At 48.7% G+C, this 23,225-nt stretch overlaps 1 protein-coding gene across 2 annotated transcripts in view; it reads right to left on the bottom strand.

Moving 5' to 3' along the window:
• UNC13A (unc-13 homolog A) overlaps positions 1–5,075 on the bottom strand; it is a 57,453-nt gene extending 52,378 nt beyond the window's left edge. For both annotated transcript variants that reach the window (XM_082380146.1, XM_082380147.1), the window contains exons 1-4: positions 4,813–5,075; positions 4,116–4,215; positions 2,122–2,239; positions 337–460 (exon numbers count right to left, since the gene is read on the bottom strand). In XM_082380146.1, coding sequence (XP_082236272.1) covers positions 337–460; positions 2,122–2,239; positions 4,116–4,215; positions 4,813–4,918 — 448 coding nt within the window. In that variant the 5' untranslated portion in view covers positions 4,919–5,075. The remainder of the gene's footprint in view (positions 1–336; positions 461–2,121; positions 2,240–4,115; positions 4,216–4,812) is intronic.
• Positions 5,076–23,225: the final 18,150 nt, after the last annotated feature.

Genomic DNA, 23,225 nt, shown 5'->3' with positions numbered 1-23,225 from the left:
TCTCTGTCTCTGTCTTTCTGCCTTTGTCTGTCTCTTCTCCATATCCAGCTCACTTCTGCAGCTTAAGACCTCACCAAGGACCAGCTAAGACAGCTCAGACCTGAGCCCCATAAGTTGAAAAGCACTTGCAGCCCACTGGTGACCTGCAAGAGCTGGAGTGTACTCTGCGTGCGGCAGGCATACATCTCTGCTGACTTGCTGTAGCCCAGGAGACTCTCCTCTTGGGAGGGGGAACCTCATCCTCAGAATAAAGTGTTGTCTGGACCCACTTAGACCTGACCATTCTCCTGGGGCTGGGTGAGGGTCCCACCCCACCCAACCCCCCGCCACACTCACCTAAGGGCAGTTCAAAGCGGGTGTCAAGGAGGATGCGGTGGAAGGTGGGGTCCTTAGTGCCGCAGATCTCACTGTCTGCCATGATGACTTGAGAGTCCAGGGTCAGCCACTCTCCGGGGCCCTCCTGGGGTGTGGGTGGGGTAACAGGGGTTAGGGTTCCGGGTGAGGCGTGGTGGGTAACGTATCTGCTGCACACCGAGCAACAGGCTCCCTATTCTCAAATGAAATGTCTCCCTCACCCCATCTTACCCTTACCCCAAGAGCAAGGGCCATGTCCCCACTTTAGATGAGGAAACCAAGATTCAGAGAAGGAAGGTCTCAATCCAGGGCAACATGGTGGGTCCAGGGAACCCAGAAGCAAGGACCCAGAGAGAGAGACCTGTAGGGTCAGGTAGGGGCGGTCCCGGCCTTGCACAGCACTCCTCATCCCTAATGAGGGGTTATGGGGCCCCGACCTCAGATAAAAGACCTGATCCTCCCACCATTCAGGGGGGATACCCCCTGAGTGAATGAACCAGTCCCCCTTGGTTCAGGGAAATGAGCCCTTAAGCAGGTGGGGTCCACTCTGAACCTCAGTTTCTTCATCTCTGAAATGAGAATGATGCTCTGCAGAATCTTCTTTCTGCAGTCCCAGGGAAAGGCTGGCAGTGATGGGGGAGTAGTCCAGGGTCCCTTGCATAGGTCATGGTTGTCCCAGGTGACTAGGCCTTCCTCACACTTGGAGGGTCACTGAGGAAATTTTGGGTCACCCACAAGCCTTCCTTTTGGACTCGTCTGGACTATTGCGCCTCTTTCCTCCATCTCCATTTATTCATTAAAAAATAAACCCTACCTGGTGCCTGCTCTAAGCTTGGTCCACATTGGGCAATGCCTGAGAAGCCCACAGTCACAGGAGATAGAGCCTGACACAGACACCCGCAAGTCATATGATGCCCGCAAGTCATATGACTTCATATGAAGTCAGGGCCAGGCCAGAAGGAGGGAGGGGAGGTGAGGGACCCAGGCAGAAATTAGGGAGGGCTTCCTGGAGGAGAGGGCATGGGAGCTGGGCTTAAGGGTGATGGAAAGGAGGACACTTGAAACCCAGGGAACAGCATATGTGAAAGTTCAGAAGCTATCCCTGGGGCCTGTGAGGAGTGTAGGTTGAGGTGTGGGGGAAATAAGGCTGGCAAAGTGGGTTGGTGCCGTCTGGAAGGTCTCCCAAGGGTGATGCGCAGGGAGGGCAGGATTAGATCTTAGGTACCAAGTGGAGAGGGTGAAATTTAAGGCCAGGAGGTTAGAGAGGAGGCCAAGGTTATTTTCTTTGGGACTGGCGTAAACTCCCTGATGCCCATCTGGGCACAAAGTGCTAGTTGCTTGCAATATCCCTTCTCCTTTCTTCCATAGGGATGCATTTCTAGCTGGGCCCAGGGCTACGCAGCTTAAGACTACATTTTCCAGACTCCCTTGCAGGTAGGTGGTGCCACATGACAGTTCTGGCCAATGACAGCCAGCTTCCAGTTTGGGCCCTTAATTAGGAGTGCAAACCCCTCCCCTGACTGGAATGCAGATGTAATGGTAATCCTTGAGCAGCCATCTTGGGCCATGAGGTGGAAGCCACATGAGGAGAAAGGCAGAGCGACAAGATGGAAGGAGTTTAAACCCTGGTGACTGGAGCTGCCACTGCAGCCCTGGATGTCTACATGAACATTGTCAGGGGATGGAGATAGATGTCCATCTTGTTTAGACCACTGACCTCTGGGCCCCTCCCAGGCACTCCTATCCAGCCCTCATCCCACCACTCACTTCGTTGGACTGGCGGATGGTCCGCAGAGGGATCCACACAGTGCCCACCATCGTGTCCCAGATGAGACCCTTGTTCCATACCTCCACCGTCAGCCCCAAATCCAGGCGGTTAATTTCACTGTGGAGAGAGGTAATGAAGACTCAGAAAAGTCAGGTCACTCGCCTTTGGACACATGACCAACTAGAATTCAAACCCAGGTCTGGGTGAGTCCTAGTCAGGAAGGTAACACAGTAGTTCTTGTTTTACAGAGGGGAAACTGAGGCCAAAGGACTAAGTTACATGCTCAGGGTATCACAGCTGAACCAGGATTCCAAGTTGAGAAAGAAGGAATGGGGACAGGTGTCACATGTCTCCTGTAGCCCCAAATCACCTGGTCCTTCCTCTAGCCCTCAGATCCTGAGAATGCTGGTTAAGTGAGGAAGAGGCTCAAATGCCCTCCATGGCTCCCTATTACCCCAAGATAAGGGCATTCGTGGTGCCTCCATCCTTCCCAGTGTCATCTCTATCCAATCATATGAAGACACCCTTGAGCATATGAATGATTACACCTCTAAGCACTTTCCCTGCAGGCCCCATCCTGGAAATATGCAGATTTGGTAGTAAACCTTGGTGAATGTTCAATTCACTGAATCTACCAATTTACCAAAGATTTATCTTAAGGAATGTTCTCCTTGAATATATCTGTTGACCGTGACCTGGTCATTCAGTAACTGGCTTTAGGGGGAGTTGGGGACCACTCTGTCCTGCCCCCTTCACATTTTCCTAGAATTGTAGAGCCAGCTCCTTTCTTCCTTCCCCAAGTGCTCCTCTGCTCCAGAATCCCAACTCTAGATTCCCTCATGGCCTCCACTAGTGACAGTCCCCAGCCAGGCTCTGCTCAGGGATTGAGGGCTGCCTGGGTCCAAATCCCAGCTCTGCCAGGTACAGGCTATATGACACTGAGCAGGTGGCTTTGCCCCTCTGGTCCTCTGTTTCCTCACCTGTAAAATAAAGATTATGTTAGCACCCTCCCTCCCAGGATTATAAGCAAAATTGATTTAATCAAAGCCTTAGAAGAAGGCATGGCACATGTTGGCCATCATCAGAGTAGGTGGGATGTAATAGGAGGCCCCGAGTAGCTCCAGGTTGAGGGGAGGGTCCAGGTTATGAATTCATTCAGTTATTAGACAAATATTTATCGAGCACCTATTGTGTGCCAGGCTCTGTGCTTGGCATGGAGATCACAGTGGGAACAGAGACCAATAGGGCCTTACCCACGTGGAGCCCATAGTCCAGGGGAAGGGGCCAGAAAGGTGTCAAAAATCACACAAATGAATAGAATAACAATTGGTGGCAAGGCGTGAAGTTACTGTTCAATTGCAGCTTGAGGGTGGTGGTCAGGGAAGACTTCCCTGAGGAGGTGACACAGCTGAGACCCAAAGGGCAGAAGGAGTCAGCTGGGATGGGGAGAGAGGGGGAAAGAAGAACAGAGCAAAGGTCCTGGAGCAGGAACAAGCTGGACATGTTGGAGGAACAGTGCAGAGGTGGGTGTATCTGGGGCAGGTGAGGCAGGAGAGATGAAGCAAGATACTGGTGTGAGGTCACAGGGGCCGGGCCTTGGGGGGTTGCAGGGACGAATATGGGTTTTGTTCTTAGGTTGATGAGCCACAAGCCCCAGGCAAGTTTGGAGAGTGACCGGATGTGATTTGCAATTTTAAAAATATCCCCCTTGCTGCCTGGAAGAGAACAGATTGCAGGAGGTGGATGGCAGCAGGAGGCCAGGGTGGAGGCTGGCGGGCAGAGGGGACTTGGCTGGTGGCCTCGGAGATAAAGGGAAGTGATTGGATTCGAGAAGTGCTTTGGAGGCAAAGCTGATGGCTGGACACAGGGCTGAAGGAAGAGCGAAGGGAGTCCCAGACGACACCCGGGGGTCCGGCTGTGCCCTGCAGGACCAGCAAAGTGCCCGGCTGTGCCAGGGGGTGTGGCCATTCAGGTCCAGTCGCTGCAGACTCACAACATGAAATCCTGCTCCCAGCTGGGCTGGCTGCCCCGTACGGCAATGGTCGTGCTCTTGACATTCTGCACCTTCAGGGTCACATATGTGTTGAATTTCTCTGTGGCGGTGAGAGCAGAGGTCAGTGCAAGGGCTCAGGGACTCCCTCATGCCCCTTCCCAAGCTCTCGATAACACCCCTATGATCCCCCAGGGGCTGTGAGTTCTTGGGCCCATCCCAGGTCCAACACCCTGAGGTGCTTCTGTGCCTCCACTCCCAGGCCAGGCCCCCAGAGCCCCACCCCCAGCCCCTCAGAGCACAAGGGAGGGGCCTTGGTGCAGGGAGATGTGGAATTTGGGGATACCTAATCCTGATGCTTAGAAATGACTACGTCCAATATCCTTGGACATAGGAAACTTCCTTTGCCTCTCTGAACCTCACTTTTCTCACCTGCAGCCTAATCTAAGTGTCCCCACCCTATCTCTTAGGATCCTGGGAAGCACCATTGGCTCAGGGTGAGCCTCACTCCCACTGGAGTCTTCAGGGGATGGCTGGGAAGACTGCTGGGACCCTAGATCAAGTCTGACACTCTCTGTGACACTCAGCGGACATAGAGCCCAAGTTCCCCGTCACTGGCTCAGACCCCCTCTCCCGTCTCTCCAAGAGATGGACAGACAGACAGACAACACAGGAGAGGACAGGAATAGAGGCCACTTACCTTGGGCACCATCAAACTTGGCTTTTTTGACTGTGGAGAGAGACAGAGAGAGGGAAGGGAGACGGGGAGAGAGTTGGGGAGGAGAGAAAGAGACAGAGAGACACATGAAAATAGAGACATAATGAGAGAGGAGAGAGATACAGAAAGAAAGAGACAGAGAGAAGAGAGGCAAAAAATAGAGAGCAAAAGAGGCCAATAAAGAGACCGAACAGATTTAAAAAACAAAACAAAATAAAACAACAACAACAGCAACAACGACAAAAACAAGATAAAGACAGAGGCAAAATCAGAGACAGAGGCAGAGACAATGAGAGGAAGAGAAATAGGGAGAGGAGGGAGGCAGGGATGAGAGGGAGAGAGAGAGAAGCCATCAGACAGATGAGCACAGGCAGACCTGGGTTGGAAGGAAGTTTGGACCTTGGGAGCAGTCCATGTTCCACCCTACTCCCCATCAAACTCCCCTAGAGCTCCCTCCCTCTGGTTGTGACTTCACCAAAATTGAACAAGATTCAAAAGAAGGAGCTGGGCAGGTGGCAGGAGAGGCTTCTTACAGGAAGTCCTCTAGGATTGCTTCAGAAGGAGGAGGGGAGTTGGGGAGGAGGCGGTAGGGGAGAAAGGAGAAAATAATCTCCAATGATTCCCATCCCCCTGTTAGACCAGTGAGACTTCTCCGTGAATTGTCCAGCTCAGCCTGTCCTACTGAATGCTTCCAGGGTTTAGAGTCCCATATTCAAAGGGGACTGGGCAAGGTGGGAAAAAACAACCCAGAGAGCTGACTCCGTAGTGCACATAGAGATATCCCAGTCCTGGCCAGTAGGTTGTTAGAGCTTGTCCAGCCCAACTTGCCCGTGAAAGGTGCAACCCAAATATACCTCAGGGTTCCACGTGGTCCAGTCTCTTCATATTTCACATAACCCCACAACCCCAAGTGATTCAAAGCAATTCCACTCTTTACTAGATTTTCTCACAGGACATTAAACTTTCATTTTCATTACCTCTCAAACTCTGCATCTGCCCCCAATGCATTTCTCTACCATTACTCTCTACTCGCACCTGAAACCTGCTCCCAAACTGAGACCTCTCTCTTGATTTCTGTATTTCTTCTCCCTTTAACATTTTCAAATGAATATTTTTGTCTGAGTAGGCAATACACCCACATTTTACAAAATCCAGAGCAACTGAAAGATCATACAATGAAGATAGGCTTTTTCTACTCCAGCTCTCACTCTCCCTCCTGGATGCAATCAACAGTACCAATTCCTTGTGGTACTAGAGATGCATCAGCAGTCATGTGCATATGTGCATTATTTTATTTCCTACACAAATGGTAGCATTCTACACCCTCTGCAGAACCTTTCTTTTTCTCAGTATGTCTGAAAGAGGGTGTGCTAGTAAGATGAAGGATAAATTCCTAGAATCAGAATTGCATTTCTATTCTTTCTTCTTTTTTTTGAGAGTCAAGTTCAGCCTTTTTCTGGGCAAGTGCCACAGCCTCCTATCTGGGATCCAGCCTCCCATATGGGGTTCATTTCTCTGTCCTCATCACTTGAATTTCTTCCTCTAAAAAGCACCTGAATGGAGCCAGTGAAGAGAGAATTCTCATCAAGTGTGGGGGAAGTAGAGTGGTTCTAAACACTTGTCAGTAAATACTATTTGTTCCTGTTGCAGACAGACTGTGGGGAGGATGAGGTTGGGGGTGGGGATTGATACCCAGAAACACTGAGTGAGCTCCCCAGAGTTGCAGAGCAGAAGAGGGAATGAGTGCCTTCCTATGCCAACACCACCAGCACCCCAAGACCCAGATTTTAAATGCAAATGGGTTGGGCATTATGCCCACCATACCTGGGTTTGGGTTTGGGAGGTAGAACGCAGATAGAGCCCTTGACTGGTCATCGGGAAAGGTGAGCCCTTGTTCAGCATGGAGTCAGGTGGGGCTGGGTTCAGATTATGGTGCTGTGTGACCCTGGGCAAGTGAACCTCCCTCTCTGGGCTTCCATTTCTGTCTCTCTCTTTCTCTTTCCCCCACATCCAAAATCAGTCATCGAGTCCTGTCTTCTCCACCTTCCCACTCAAGGCACATGACTGCACATGCAAAAGTCCCTCTCTTGCAGGACAGGGTCCCTACCCCTGTCCCACATGCCCCCTCTCATAGCCTCAGCCCCACCCAGACCACAGAGAGCTCAGCCACCCAGCCCCTCATCTCTGGGACTGAGTGAGGCTCAGGGGCACTTAGGACTGTGTCCAGCAGTAGCTCCAGGCCTCCCTCCTGGGGGACCTCCAGCTTGCAAACCTGATGACTCTGTGAAGGGGGAGGAGGGTGCAGGGGGAGGGCGGGGAGGGAGAATGATGGGAGAGACACAGAGGCTCAGAAAGGCACATACACGGAGGGACCAACATGAGGAGAGAAAGGAAAAGGAGGGAGGAAGAAGTGAGGGGAGATAAGACATGATAGTCAGAGACACAGAGAGACACACAGATTTTCATTAGGGAGGGCAGGCAGGGAAGATGTTGCAGAGAGGAGAGGCAGGATTGGGAGAGAAAAGCTGGGGGTGGGAACCAGAGGGGAGGTAGGTGCCAGGCCCTGGGAGATCTGAGGGACTCACTGGGGTATGACCGAACCTGTGCCCCACTCTGCAACTCCCTCTCTGTGTCCCTTTTTTACAGACCAGGGGCAGAGCTCAGAGGGGAAGCCAGTTGTCCAAGGTCTGTCCTCCATCCTCTCCTCTAGGGAGGCGGTCTCTCCCTGTCTCCTTCCTTCCGATTCTGTTTCTCTCCACCCCTGTCATCCCCTTGTCACGTCTTTCTGTCTTTCTTCTTCCCTTCCTCCCTCTGTCTCTGTCTTTCTTGTTCCCAGTCCCTTATCTCTCCCCCTTTCCTCCTCCCTAAGTCTCTCTGGGCCAGAGGGTAATGGGCTCAGTTGGGGTCCACAAGCAGTGGGAGATTGCCGGAGAGCTCTGGCTCTAACAGTGAGCCCCCGGGCCCCTTCAGAAAGTTCAGGGTGAGGACATCAATATATGTTCATCACTGGGGACTCAGAGGGAGGAGGGGCAGACTCAGGGTGGGAGACGGGGCTCAGAGAAGAATGGGGAGTCAGGGAAGGACCCTCAGAGTAGGAAGCTCATGGCGGGGAACAGGGTGTGGGATAAGGAGGAGGAGGGTAGGGGACTAAGGGAAGGGGGCTCGGAGAGCTGGAGGAGGCTCATGACGGGGGAGGGGACTCAGGAAGGGAGAGGGGAACGGAAGGTGGGTGGCCTCAGGGAAGGGGCTCAGGGGATAAGAGGGCTTGGAGGTAGGGGCTCGGGGCGGTGGGGGTCGGATGGGGCTCAGAGAAAGAGCCGAGTCTCTCTCTGCCTCTCTCTTCCCCATCAGCAAGCGGAACCCGAGTCATTGTCGCCTTCACCACCGTCATCGTCATCACATCTCCGCCCCGCTGCCTTCCCCCTGCCCGTTGCCTTCCTCTTGCCTGCGGTATCGGGGTCACCAGGGCGGAAGCGCCGCCCCTCCTTCACGAGCTCCTGGTCACAAGCACGAAGCTATTTATAACGTGGGCGCGGAGGGCGTGAGCGACGCGACCGCGGGGAGTGCTGAGTGGGGGAGGTGCCCACTGACGGGCGGGCAGGAGATACCGCGTCACGCCAGGTCAGCAGACCGCGCGGCCTCCCCGGTCCCCGCCCACCCCCCGCCCCCATCAGCGCTGACTGATTAATGTGGTTGCACAGGCGGCTGTGGCCCAGGGCAGAATCGGTGGAAGTGGGAGCAGGAGCTCATTGGCGCTGCCAGGCTCTGGGCTTCAGTTTCTGTATCTGGAAAATGGGGCAAGGCAAGCCTAGTTGGTCTCACTTTCTTCTCCCCTTCCTCTTCCCTTCTTCTTCCTTCCTCTTCCTCCCTCTCCCCTTTCTTCTTCATTATTATTAGCATCAGCATTATCATACTGTTATTACTACTATTATTATCATTACCATTACTAGTATCATTACTATTTTTATGATTTGGTTGAGTTCGAAGTGTGCCCCTGGCCTGGACGACCCTGGATTCTAATTGAGGTAGACTCCAGTCCTTGGGGCATCTGGCCCATAACCTGCCAGCCCTGGGAGTGGGAGTGGGGGAATAGAGAACTCCAGCCATCAGGGGAAGCGGCTGAAAGCCCACCCACAGGACATGCTTATCAGGTGTCAGAAGACACTACAAGTGGTGGAAGGAAAGCATAGAGAATTCAGAAATAGATTCTAGGATGTTTGGTATTTAATATGTGATGTCGATAGCAGACAAGGGCTTTGGGATAAGGACACTGGTCTCTCTGGCTTTGCATCTGGGAGAGAATAAATGAGGACTCTCATCCTCCATGGACAGAAATAAGCCAGAGCCAGACTGAAGCCTTAGATGTAAAACACACCAAGAAACTTGACAGATATTCTGTCTGTGTTGTTTACCAGGTACCACTTAGAACTAGACCTGGCATATAGTACGTGCCCATTAAATAGTGTTCACTGAAGGAATGACGTCATTGCCTCCTCCAGCAGCCCTACGCTAAGACCCGGTCCCGCGGAGCGGACGCTGTCCAATGTGCTGAACTCAGCGTCTCCTCCCTGAACTGTCCACGGTGCTGAACTTTTCATCCCTGCCCACTTACCTCCAAAGAATTGGCACCTCTTTTGCCCCCTATGTATTACTGAGCCCTCCTCAGGCCTGAGAACGCAGTGAGCTCTCAGGAAATGTCCTACACTCACGGACCTCTTTCCAGAAAGCTTTTAGTCCCCATTAATAAAAACACCATCACAGATTTTTCCTGTCTTTGGTTCACACTTATTGACCCTTTCCACAAGCCAGGCATCATGCCAAGTTCTCTGCGTGCCTCATATGACTGGAGAGTTCCAGCAAACCTAGGCAGCGGGCACTGTTAGTGTGCCCATTCTACAGATGGACACACTGAGGAATGAAGAAGATATGGGACTTTCCCGGAAGTAGTGGATTTAGGGATTCAAACCCAGGGCTCCTGGACTCAGGATGTCCTGGTTCACACCTCACAGAGGAAGCTCATTGTGTGTGGGAGGCAAGTGAGGTGCAAGATAGGGAGGTGGCTAAGATTGCAGCCCTGAAGATGAATCAGAGCCAACACCGGAGGCATCCTATGAGGTTGTTGAGAGCAAAGATCAGATGCAGGCCCCCCTGGCTGTGTGGTATCAGAAACAGGGCAGTAAGAGACAGAGGGATTTGTGAAGGCTTCCTGGGAGAGGGGCAGAGGAAAAGCCATGATGAATGGGGAGATCGTGATATGTCTGTTTGCTTAGTGGATGAAGGAAAAAGGTGATCCCAGGACAGATTCTCACCCCATGGTAGGGACTTAGGTGTCTCCAGGTTCTGGGGGCTGAGGGGAGGCTCGACCTTCACTTCTCACTCCCGGTAGGCTGTGGAGTCAGGCAGCTACACCTCTGGCTCTGTGGCACCAGGCGAGTTGTTGAACTTCCCAGAGCCTCGGTTTTCCTCATCTCTAAAATGGGTTGCTCTGAGGATTAAAGAGGGCAATGGGCATAAAAGTCCTCAACGGTGTGCCTATAGAATGCTGGATAGATGGGGCTTGTTGTAGATATTATTATTAGTTGTGCGGTAAACTCACTCTCAAACGCATTTGCTGATTTATATGCAATATTCAGTCATCAAATATTTATGGAACATTTTAAACATTGAGTGGCCTGGCAAAATGTCGTGATGCACATAGGAAAGTCTAGAACCAAATCCCTGCCACCACGCTTTTGCGCGTGCTGTGCCCTCCACTTAGAGCATGGTCTCCCTTCTGCTCTGTTCCCCCTCATCGTCTGAGACTCAGGCAAATGGTGATGATGGGAACAGGGTAGGCTTCCCAGAGGAAAAGAGCCATAGAAACGCTCCTCCCCATCTTCCACAGCCTTTCCCCATCTCTCCCACTCTGACCCCACCAGCATGAGGCCAGGAGTAAGGCTGGGTCCCCAGAGCCAGGAACAGTGCCTGACATATAGTGGGTGCTCAATGCTTGCTGAGTAAATATATGAATGAATTCACAAAGGAACAAGGTGGCACTTGCTTTTAGCAGCCTCAGAATTCTGCCAAGACTTAGCAAGTGGATTAAGGTGGAGGGGGCAATGGGGCTCCACATAGACAAAGGAATGAGAGGGGGCAGAGGCAAGGTCTGTACAGGGTGGTCTCCCATGTGTTAGTGCAGGATATGCACACAAGAACTTGCATTTGTGTGTTCTTGAATGTGTATTTGCTCGTGTTACCAGGGCAGGCAAGTGAGTGTATATGGGTGTATGTGTGCATGTGTAGAGGGACATGTACTCATGTGCACCATCTGGGCGCAGGTGAGGGTCTGCACGTATGTGCTGGGGAGTGGGGTGTGACTGTATGTGGGACAGGCCGGTTTGTGTGAGTTTAGGTACGTGCAGGTTTTTGAGTGATATGTTAGGTAGAAACACATGTTGGGGTGTGTGATATGCAGTTGTATAGCCTGTGTATTTTTGTTTACTTGCATACATGTACACACTCATGTGTGCATCATTATTCACCTATTCAAAGTGACTGCTTTGAGTGTCCAGGCAAGTGTTATCATGTGTGTACATATATGGCCTTGGCATTTGATCATGTGTACACATGTGTTTCTTGGGATTTGGGGCCCTAACAGGTATCTCTCTCTCTCTCTCTCTCTCTCTCTCTCTCTCTCTCTCTATATATATATATATATATATATATATATGTACATGCCTGAGGGGTAAGGCATGGGTAGACCTTTAGGCGACATGGCTATTGTGAACATTAATCACACATATCCGTGTGTGTGCATGTGTGCAGACACACATGCCTGTATTGTGGGAACAATGCCTATGGCATAGAGTGACTGTGTCCAGTATATATGTATGTGTGTGTGTTCAAATGGGCATGTGAACCTGTACATGTGTCCATGAATGTGCAGTCACAGGCACGTGGTCTTCATAGAGACTTGGTGAATTCTGAGCATTTCTGTCCACACAAGGCAAGTCTGGGTTTGAACGTACCAGTCCCAGTGTACGCAGATGTGGGCAATCATGGGTGGGCCCCTGGTTCGGGGGCAGGTTGCTTCCTCAACTCTGAGGATGAACTCAGATCCAAGAAAAGCCCTCTCAGCCTAGTTGCCTTGCTCCCTCTTCCTTCCCCCTCAGCCCTCAAGGTCTCCCACTCTGGGCATCTCCCCCACCCTTCTCAGCACTTCCCTCTCCCCACTTCTCCCAGTCTCCCCCCACCCAGCCTCTCCCAGCATCCACTGCTCCCTTTACACCTCAGGGCTCTGCCTCCCACCTCATCCCAAGCCTTGCTCCTCCCAGCGACGCCCCTCTACCCAGCTGGTGACTCCTTATAAGTTGCACAAAATCCCTATAAGGCATTCCACAGAATCATCCAACACTGTTCTTCCGCTAGGCCTCCGATTTAGGAAGCCTCACCCCTCTTACTGCCTCCGCTTCACACCACCCCTGCAACCAAGACTCCAGTGTGCATCACAGTTAAGGGTGAGATTCTAGAGAAGCCCCGCTCCGAAGACGGGGGTGAGGGGCAGAGGAGAGCAAGCTTGGAGGAGTCAGCCAGCAACCCACATACCCCCTCCTCCAGTGCTATCCCCTCCCAAGTGTTAGGCAGCTCAGAGGATGGGGAGGGGCCAGGAGGGGGTTTGGACGTTCACCTCCCCCTCCCCTTGGGCCTAGTCTGTGAGGGGTTCATGGGGGTCCACTCCACCTCCCGACTCCCCTAGTTCCCTAGGCTAGGGGCTGAATGAGTTGACTTTTGATCTTACTGGCCCTTCTCCCACCATCAGCCCCGACCGTTGGGAACGAGCTCAGGGAAAGGAGGCCCCTGTCCCTTTAAGAACACCCGCGTCCACGCCGGCCCAGCCCCGCGCGAGCAGCACACGGGAAGCCACCGCGGCGGGGAGCGGGCGGGCGGGGCTGGGTTTGTGAATGGAGAGGCACAGGAGGAGGGGGGAGGGGGGAGGGGCAGTGGGGGAGGTTCCCGGCTCCTGGGCCTGCCCACCCGGGTCCAGGAGGAGGCTGGGGTCCATATCTCTCTCCCTCTCTCTCTCTCTTTCTCTCTCTCTCTCCCCCAATTTCTCTTTCTCTTTCACACACACACACACACACACACACACACACACACACACATACACACACAGCACACTCCCGGCTGCCTAAGGTCTCCCTAAGCCTGCCATCTCAGGCTTGGCGGATACACCCCTTCTCCCACCCCAGCCTTCTTGAAGGGAGTAGAGGCGAAGGGGGTGGACCCCAACCCTTAAAATCCAAGGTTGAGACGTCTATTAGCCTTGAGCCCTGCTTCACCACCACCCCTACCGCCAAGGTCCCCTGCTGAGAACTCAGAATTGCCCCAGACGCCTTGGTCCAGGTGGGCTGGCTTCTCCCCCACCCTGCCTCCGGGGTGAGGGGGGCGCAGTGATGCCCCTCCCGAGTCTCTTTCCCTCCACCCACCCCAACGCAGAGCGTGGGCCTGGGCGTGGGCCTCGATGCAGATGGCGTTCCGGCCCCAAAATAGCTCCACCCCACCTCTCCTTTCCTCCCTCCAGCGCAAAGTGGGTGAGGTGAGGATGGGTCGTGAGGGGTGCAGGTGGTACTGCACTTCCAAAGGGTCGGCTCCCTGCGGAGAAGGCCGGATTTGCGTGCGGAGGGGCCAGAGAGGGCGGGGAGGGGGAGGCCCTCCGGCGACCGCCCCAGCCTCCACTAGAGACGGCAAAGAGGTAACCGGAAAAGTGCCCCCAGACCCCCCAATCACAACCCTCTCATAATGCTGGAAGGGGTCTCCCCCACCCCAGTCCTCTCCACTCCCAGGGTGAGGGATACCTAGAGCTCATGGTAGTCCTAATGGCCAAGCCCCTCTACCCAAATCTTGCACGCTCAGGGCTTGGCGACCGCTCCCCCTGCACCCCTCTCCGAATTCCGAGCCCTGCCCACAGCCCAGCCCACAGCACAAGACTCCTTCCAAGTACCCTGCAAGATTCACTCGAACTACCCAGCCCGGCTCCTTCCACACGAACCCGCTAATAACCTGTTCTACACAGACGACCCAGTCTAGACCGTTTCCAGATGGAGCCCCAGACCCCTGCCCGCGTCCACACGGGCCTCCACGTTCAGCCGTGTCCACACGACCCCGGTAGCGGCAACCAGGACCCCCTGAGAGCCCAGCTGCATCTACACTGATCACCCTCTCAGGCGCCCTGACGCGTCTACAAGGGCTACCCCCTGAAAACCCAGCCGCGTGTACTCGGGTCACCCCCTCAGGAGCCCAGCCGCATCCACACGGACCCCGAGCCCAACCCTGGTCCACATCGGTTCCCCGCCCTGCAGCCTCGCCTCCTACCTCCAACGCAAAGTAGAGACATGTCTCCAGAGTCGCCGGCGGGCCGGCTCTGTCAGGCCGGGCTTAGCTGCCGCTGGGTTGGGGCATGGCGGGGGCTGCAGCCCGCACTCCGCTCACGCCGGGGCCCGGCCTCCGCCGCCTGCCATCTTGGTTCAACACCGGGGGCGCGGACAGCTCCTGACGTGGTGCTGATGCGGGGCTGGCGGGCGGAGCCTGATGGGGCGCGGGTGCTGCAAGCTCGGGGGTGGGGGTGGGGTTTAAAGGGCCGGAGCGGGGTGGGAGCTGAGGGCGGCCATCACGCAGGTTCCCTTCTGGTTCTGCGTGTTTTCGTCTCTCCTTTAGCTCTCAATCTTGAGTCGTTTGCTGTCTCTCTGCTCTCCCTGAGTATCTCTATTCCTCTGTCTCTATGTCTCGTTCTCTTTGCCTCTGTTTCTCTGTCTCTCTCTCTGGGTCTCTCTATTCCCCTGACTCTTTGTCTCCCCGTCTCTCCCGGTCATGTGTCTCCCTCTGAGCCTCTCTCTGTTCAATCTCTCTGTGTCTCTGCCATGTCCTGTTTAGGTCTCTCTCTGTGTCCCTGTTTCTCTCAGCCTGTGGATCTTGGCACACACTCGGACTGGATTCCACCCTTCACTCCTTTGTGTAACTGGCAAACTCCTATTCATCCATCAATGCCCAGTTTGAATATACTCTTCTCCAGAAAGCCTTACCTAATTCCCCCAACCTGAGCCCTTACTCCACATTTCTAGACTCCCCCAGACCCCAACTCTTCCTCTGGTTGGACCCTGACCCCAACACAGCTCTGCTCACCACCCCTCCCCACACATCTAACCAGACAGTTCCATGTGAGCCAGTGCCCTAACACACCTAATACACAAACCTGGTCATTGTGTATCTCCAGTACCTAGAACAGTCCCAGAGGCTGAGGCCCACAGAGTCCCCAGCCCCCAGCAGACATGACGGAGATTCATAAACACAAGATGTATATGGAGTTAGTCACAAGGGAGGCCTGTGTTCAAAACCCAACTCTGCCTCTAATCACTGGCATGACCTTGGGCAAGTCATGTGTCCACTCTGCCTGTTTCCCTGCCTGTAAAACAGAGATAACAGGACCTACCTCACAGAGTTGCAGGAGTTATTATATAAGTTAACACCTGAAAGCACTTGGAATAGTAATGTATAATGTTAACCATTGCTGAGATTCTCATTGCTTTTAAAATTTTTATTACATATTGATTAACCATAGGTAAGGAGTAAGAAGCAGCAATGACAGGCTTGAATAAAGAACAATACCATCATAATGGTAGACCCCATAGGCCACTGTCCCTCCCCAATCGATTGTCCCTTCCCTCTGAAGGAAGAGCTACGTCTAACTTTGTTTTTCATTCCCCTACTTTTCCTTAGAGTTTTACCACATATTTATCAGCAAACAATACAGGGTTTAGTTTTGTGTGTTCTTGAACTGTCCATAACTAAAATAAAACATTCACATTGTTATAACTTGGTTTTTTTGCACAACATGATTTTACTGATATTCATCTGAGTTTCTTGTGGTTAGCTGTAATGCATGCATTTTCACTGCTGTATAGTGTTCCTTTGAATTAGTACATCTTTGATTATCTATTTTCCAGTTGGTGGACTTTTTTTGTAATAAATTTATTTTATTTATTTATTTTTGGCTACATTGGGTCTTCGGTGCCGTGCGCGGGCTTTCTCTAGTTGCAGCGAGAGGGGGCTTCTCTTCGTTGCAGTGCATGGGCATCTCATTGTGGTGGTTTCTCTTGTTGTGGAGCATGGGCTCTAGGCACGCGGGCTTCAGTAGTTGTGGCACGTGGGCTCAGTAGTTGTGGCGCATGGTCTTAGTTCCTTTGTGGCATGTGAGATCTTCCCTGACCAGGGCTCGAACCCATGTCCCCCGCATTGGCAGGCCGATTCTTAACCACTGTGCCAGCAGGGAAGCCCCAGTTGGTGGACTTTAAGATTGTTTCCACTCTGGGATTATCACAAACAAAGCTTTTATAACCATTCTCAGGAAGGTAGGCTGGTGCACACGAGTAGTGATGGCTGGATCATAGGGCACCTATATGCTCAGCTTCATGAAATAACATTCAACTTGTTTTTGACGTGGCTCCGGCAATTTACATCGCATCAGCACCATATAAGCTTTCAGCTGCTCCACATCCTTGCCAACAGTTTGAATTGTCTGGGTGTTTGAATTGTTCCAAAATAAGAGGGTGAAGTGTGCCTCATTTTGGTTTTGATTAGCTTCCTGATTGCTCATGAGGTGGAACACTATGTGATTTTTTGGTTTCTTCTTAGGGTGAAATGCCTGTTGAAGTCTTTTATCTATTTTTTTTTTAATGTGACTGTGTTTTCCTATTGATTTATAGTTCTTTATCCATATATAGATATAAATCCTTTGTTAATTTCACGTGTTGTAAAAATCTCCAATTTTGTGGCTTGTTTTCATTCTATTCATGGTGTCATTTTCTGATCAGAAGCTCTTAATTTTTATCTTATTTTATTTTTTTAATTGGAGTATAGTTGTTTTACAATGTTGTGTCAGTTTCTGCTGTACAGCAAAGGGAATCAGTTATACATATACACATATCCACTCTTTTTTAGATTTCCTTCCCATTTAGGTCACCGCAGAGCACTGAGTAGAGTTTCCTGTGCTATACAGTAGGTTCTCATTAGCTATCTATTTTATATATAGTAGTGTATATATTTCAATCCCAATCTCCCAATTCATCCCACCCCCCTTCCCCCCATGGTAACCATAAGTTTGTTTTCTACATCTGTGACTCTATTTCTGCTTTGCAAAACTCTTAATTTTTAAAATAACTTTTTTATTTTGGAAAAATTTTAGATGGACAAAAAAAGTTGCAAAGGTACAGAGCTATAAAAGGCACAGAGCATTCCTGTATGTCCTTCACCCAGTGTTCCCTAATGTTAACATCTTACATATGGTTACACGGTACATAGGTCAAAATAAGTGCCATTAACATTGACACTTGTTATTAACTAAATTGCAGACTTTATATTTCACTTGTTCTTCCACAAATGTTCTCTTTCTAGCCTAGGATCCAATCCAGGATCGTAAATTGCATTTAGTCATCTTATCTCCTTGGTCTCCTCCTCTCTGAGTTTCTTAGTCTTTCCTTATTTTTCATGACTTTGATACCTTTGAAGAGTGCTGGTCAGATGTTTTGTAGAAAGTCCCTTGACTGTGTTCATCTAATGTTTTCTCATTATTAGACTGGGGTTATGGAGTTTGGGGGGAAGATCACAGAAGTGGGGTTCCCTCCTTGTCACATCACACCAGAGGTCCCTGATGTCCACATGACATCACAGAGGATGTTAATTTTGATTACCTGGGTAAGGTGTTGTCTGCCAAGTTTATCCACCGTCAAGTTATCATTTTTCCCTTTCCCTGCTCTGTTGTTAGTAAGCAAATCACTAAGCCCAGCCCATGCTCATAGGGAGGGAATTCATCTCCTGAGCGAAGTTTCTAGGAAGCTCTTAATTTTTTTAAAAAATTGTATTTATTTATTTATTTTTGGCTGCGTTGGGTCTTCGTTGCAGTGTGCGGGCTTCTCATTACGGTGGCTTCTCTTGTTGCGGAGCATGGGCTCTAGGCACGCGGGCTTTAGTAGTTGTGGCTCGCGGCCACTAGAGCGCAGGCTCAGTAGTTGTGGCTCACTGGCTTAGTTGCTCCATGGCATGTGGGATCTTCCCGGACCAGGGCTCGAACCCAGTCTCCTGCATTGGCAGGCGGATTCTTAACCACTGCACCACCAGGGAAGTCCCGGAAGCTCTTAATTTTAAATTCCTTTTTCTTATTGCTGTAAAATACACATAACAGGGACTTCCCTGGCAGTCCAGTGGTTAAGACTTCGTGCTCCCAGTGCAGGGGACACAGGTTCGATCCCTGGTTGGGGAGCTAAGATCCCGTATGGCTCAGCCAAAAAATATATATATATATAGATACACATAACAAAATTTACCATTTATATATATATTTTTTAAAATTTTATGTATTTATTTATTTATTTTTGGCTGCATTGGGTCTTCGTTGCCGCACGCGGGCTTTCTCTAGTTGTGGCAAACAGGGCTTCTCTTCGTTGTGGTGCGCGGACTTCTCATTGTGGTGTCTTCTCTTGTGGCAGAGCACAGCCTCTAGAGCGCAGGCTCAGTAGTTGTGGCACACAGGCTTAGTTGCTCTGTGGCATGTGGGATCTTCCTGGACCACGGCTCGAACCCGTGTCACCTGCATCGGCAGGCAGATTCTTAACCACTGGGCCACCAGGGAAGTCCCACCATTTATATATTTTAAAGTGTACAAATCAGTGGCATTTAGTATATTCACAATGCTGTGCAACCACCACTTCTATCTAGTACTAAAACATTTCCATCACCTGGAAAGGAAACCCCATCCCAATTAGCAGTCACTCCCCATCCCCATCCCCCAGCCCCTGGCAACCACTAATCTGCTTTCTGTCTCTATGGATTTAATTTTAAATTCTTCAACTTGATCAATATTTTCCTTTGCACACACTTCTTTTTTTGAAGCATAATTGACATGCAAGATTATATTAGTTTCAGGTGTACAACATAATGATTTGACATTTGTGTACATTTTGAAATGCTCACCACAGTGAGTCTAGTTAACGTCCATTGCCATACATAGTTACAGGGGTTTTTTTCCTTGTGATGAATGCACACTGTGTCTTGTTTAAAGAATTCTTTCCTGCCCTGGAATCATAAAGATATTCTCATAGCATCTTCTACATTTTTTGAGTTCTGTCATTTACAGTTGAGCCTTGACCTCTCTTGGAACTGATTTGGGAGTGTGGAGTGAGATAAAGTCCAATTGTGTATTTTTTTCCATGTGGGTAATCAGTCATCCGAACACTCTTTGATGAAACTGCCACAAAGCAACTTTGTGTGCATGTGTGGACTTAACAGTGGACACAGGTCAATCAGAGTGTATGCAGTGCTTCAGGATGTCTGCCCCACCCGGGGTCCGTTCTGGCTCTCTCTTCTGTCCTGGGACCATCTATCCCTGTTACAAAACTTTATACTAGTCTTTGATATCTGCTAAAAATGCCAGTCCCCCATCTTCAGGAGCATCTGGGTTATTCTTCACTTTTTTTCCTCAGCTTGTTGGGTTCCATGGAGAAACCTAGTTGGGACTTTGATTGGAATTGCATTGAATCTACAAACCAAATAGGGGGAGAATCAGCATCTTTTCTGATATTGACTCTTCTAAAGCATGAATACAATGAGTCTTTCCATTTATCTATCTTTCAATAAAGCTGACAACTTTCTCCATAAACCTTGCACATCTTTGTTTTCTAGATTTCTTTCCAGATGCTTTGTGTATTTGACTATATGAGTAAATGGCCTAAATTACTTTTTTTTTTTACCTGTTAAAAAAACAGGAGTTTAAAATGCAATTGTGGGACCTCCCCGTGGCACAGTAGTTAAGAATCCGCCTGCCAATTCAGGGGACACGGGTTCGAGCCCTGGTCCAGGAAGATCCCACATGTCGTGGAGCAACTAAGTCCATGTGCCACAACTACTGAGCCCATGTGCCACAACTACTGAAGCCCACGCGTCTAGAGTCCGTGCTCCACAACAAGAGAAGTCACCTCAATGAGAAGTCCGCACACCGCAATGAAGAGTAGCCCCAGCTTGCCGCAACTAGGGAAGCCAGCGCGCGGCAACGAAGACCCAACGCGGCCATAAGTAAGTAAGTAAATAAATAAATAAAATTTTAAAATAAATTAATAAATAAAAATAAAATGCAGTTGATTCTAGCATCTAACAAGCTTTCTTCACCTTTCGTAAATCCAGTAAATAGATATTCAGATTCTTTGGGGTCTTCATTGTATACAAAGGTGTCATAGGCAAAGACACTTTCATTTCTTCCTTTCCAGTCCTTTGGCCTTTCATTTCTTTTTCCTACCCTACCACACATGCCAGGGACTTCAGTACCATCTCAGACACCATGGTAAAAGGCATCCTTGCCTTGTTTGCAACCTTGAAGAAAACATTTCAACATTCACCATTAAATATGATATCTGCTATAGGTTTTTAATAGAAAATGAAGTTAAGGAGGTCCACTTCTATTTCCAGCAGGTTAAGATGTTTTTCTTTATCATGAACAGGTGGTGAATTTTAGCAAATGCATTACCTACATCGGTTGGGACAACTATATAACTTTTTCACCTTTAATCTGTTAATGTGAATTACATTCTCTCAATATGTTTGATACCCATTGGTCTCTCTTGCTCTCGCTCTCTCTTTTTTAATAGACTTTATTTTTTAGAACAGTTTTTTTGGATTTTAGAACTTTATTTATTTTTTTATACAGCAGGTTCTTATTAGTTATCTATCTTATACATATCAGCGTATATATGTCAATTCCAATCTCCCAATTCATCCCACCACCACCCACCCCCGCCACTTTCCCCCCTTGGTGTCCATACGTTTGTTCTCTACATCTGTGTCTCAATTTCTTCCCTGCAAACCGGTTCATAGGTACCATTTTTCTAAGTTCCACATATATGCATTAATATACTATATTTGTGTTTCTCTTTCTGACTTACTTCACTCTGTATGACAGTCTCTAGATCCGTCCACTCTCTACAAATGACCCAGTTTTGTTCCTTTTTATGGCTGAGTAATATCCCATTGTATATATGTACCACATCTTCTTTATCCATTCATCTGTTGATGGGCATTTAGGTTGCTTCCATGACCTGGCTATTGTATATAGTGCTGCGATGAACATTGGAGTGCATGTGTCCTTTTGAATCATAGTTTTCTCTGGGTATATGCCCAGTAGTGGGATTGCTGGATCGTATGGTAGTTCTATTTTTAGTTTTTTAAGGAACCTCCATACTGTTCTCCATAGTGTCTGTATCAATTTACATTCCCAACAACAGTGCAAGAGGGTTCCCTTTTCTCCACACCCTCTCCAGCATTTGTTGTTTGTAGATGTTCTGATGATGCCCATTCTAACCTGTGTGACATGACACCTCATTGTAGTTTTGATTTTCATTTCTCTAATAATTAGTGATGTTGAGCAGCTTTTCATGTGCTTCTTGGCCATCTGTATGACTTCTTTGGAGAAATGTCTAGTTAGTTCTTCTGTCCATTTTTGGATTGGGTTGTTTGTTTTTTTAATATTGAGCTGCATGAGCTGTTTATATATTCTGGAGATTAATCCTTTGTCCGTTGATTTGTTTGCAAATATTTTCTCCCATTCTAAGGGTTGTCTTTTCGTCTTGTTTATAGTTTCCTTTGCTGTGCAAAAGCTTTTAAGTTTCATTATGTCCCATTTGTTTATTTTTGGTTTTATTTCCATTACTCTAGGAGGTGGGTCAAAAAAGATCTTGCTATGATTTATGTCAAAGAGTGTTCTTCCTATGTTTTCCTCTAAGAGTTTTATAGTGTCCGGTCTTACATTTAGGTCTCTAATCCAGTTTGAGTTTATTTTTGTGTATGGTGTTAGGGAGTGTTCTAATTTCATTCTTTTACATGTAGCTGTCCAGTTTTCCCAGCACCACTTATTGAAGAGACTGTCTTTTCTCCATTGTATACCCTTGCCTCTTTTGTCATAGATTAGTTGACCATAGGTGCATGGGTTTATCTCTGGGCTTTCTATTCTGTTCCATTGATCTATATTTCTGTTTTTATGCCAGTACCATATTGTCTTGATGCCTGTAGCTTTGTAGTATAGTCTGAAGTCGGGGAGTCTGATTCCTCCAGCTCCGTTTTTTTCCCTCAAGATTGCTTTGGCTATTTGGGGTCTTTTGTATCTCCATACAAACTTTAATATTTTTTTGTTCTAGTTCTGTAAAAAATGCCATTGGTAATTTGATAGGGATTGCACTGAATCTGTAGATTGCTTTCGGTAGTATAGTCATTTTCATAATGTTGATTCTTCCAATCCAAGAACATGGTATATCTCTCCATCTGTTTGTATCATCATTAATTTCTTTCATCAGTGTCCTGTAGTTTTCTGCATACAGGTCTTTTGTCTCCCTAGGTAAGTTTATTCCTAGGTATTTTATTCTTTTTGTTGCAATGGTAAATGGGAGTGTTTCCTTAATTTCTCTTTCAGATTTTTCATCTTTAGTGTATAGGAATGCAAGAGATTTCTGTGCATTAATTTTCTATCCTGCAACTTTACCAAATTCATTGATTAGCTCTAGTAGTTTTCTGGTGGCATCTTTAGGATTCTCTATGTATAGTATCATGTCATTTGCAAACAGTGACAGTTTTACTTCTTCTTTTCCAATTTGTATTCCTTTTATTTCTTTTTCTTCTCTGATTGCCATGGCTAGGACTTCCAAAATTATGTTGAATAATAGTGGTGAGAGTGGACATCCTTGTCTTGTTCCTGATCTTAGAGGAAATGCTTTCAGTTCTTCACCATTCAGAATGATGTTTGATGTTTGTCGTATATGGCCTTTATTATGTTGAGGTAGGTTCCCTCTATGCCCACATTCTGGAGAGTTTGTATCATAGATGGGTGTTGAATTTTGTCAAAAGCTTTTTCTGCATCTAATGAGATGATCATATGGTTTTTATTCTTCAATTTGTTAATATGGTGTATCACATTGATTGATTTGCGTATATTGAAGAATCCTTGCATCCCTGGGATAAATCCCACTTGATCGTGGTGTATGATCCTTTTAATGTGTTGTTGGATTCTGTTTGCTAGTATTTTGTTGAGGATTTTTGCATTATATTCATCAGTGATATTGGTCTGTGATTTTCTTTTTTTGTAGTACCTTTGTCTGATTTTGGTATCAGGGTGATGGTGGCTTCATAGAATGAGTTTGGAAGTGTTCCTTCCTCTGCAATTTTTTGGAAGAGTTTGAGAAGGATGGGTGTCAACTCTTCTCTAAATGTTTGATAGAATGCACCTGTGAAGCCATCTGGTCCTGGACTTTTGTTTGTTGGAAGATTTTTAATCCCAGTTTCAATTTCATTACTTGTGATTGGTCTGTTCATATTTTCTGTTTCTTCCT

The sequence above is a fragment of the Balaenoptera borealis genome, assembly GCF_965194805.1.
Source record: "Balaenoptera borealis genome assembly, chromosome: 2".
Classification (NCBI taxonomy): Eukaryota; Metazoa; Chordata; class Mammalia; order Artiodactyla; family Balaenopteridae; genus Balaenoptera; species Balaenoptera borealis.
Note: the sequence above shows the minus strand (reverse complement) of the source record. Positions and strands in the feature narration are given on the sequence as shown.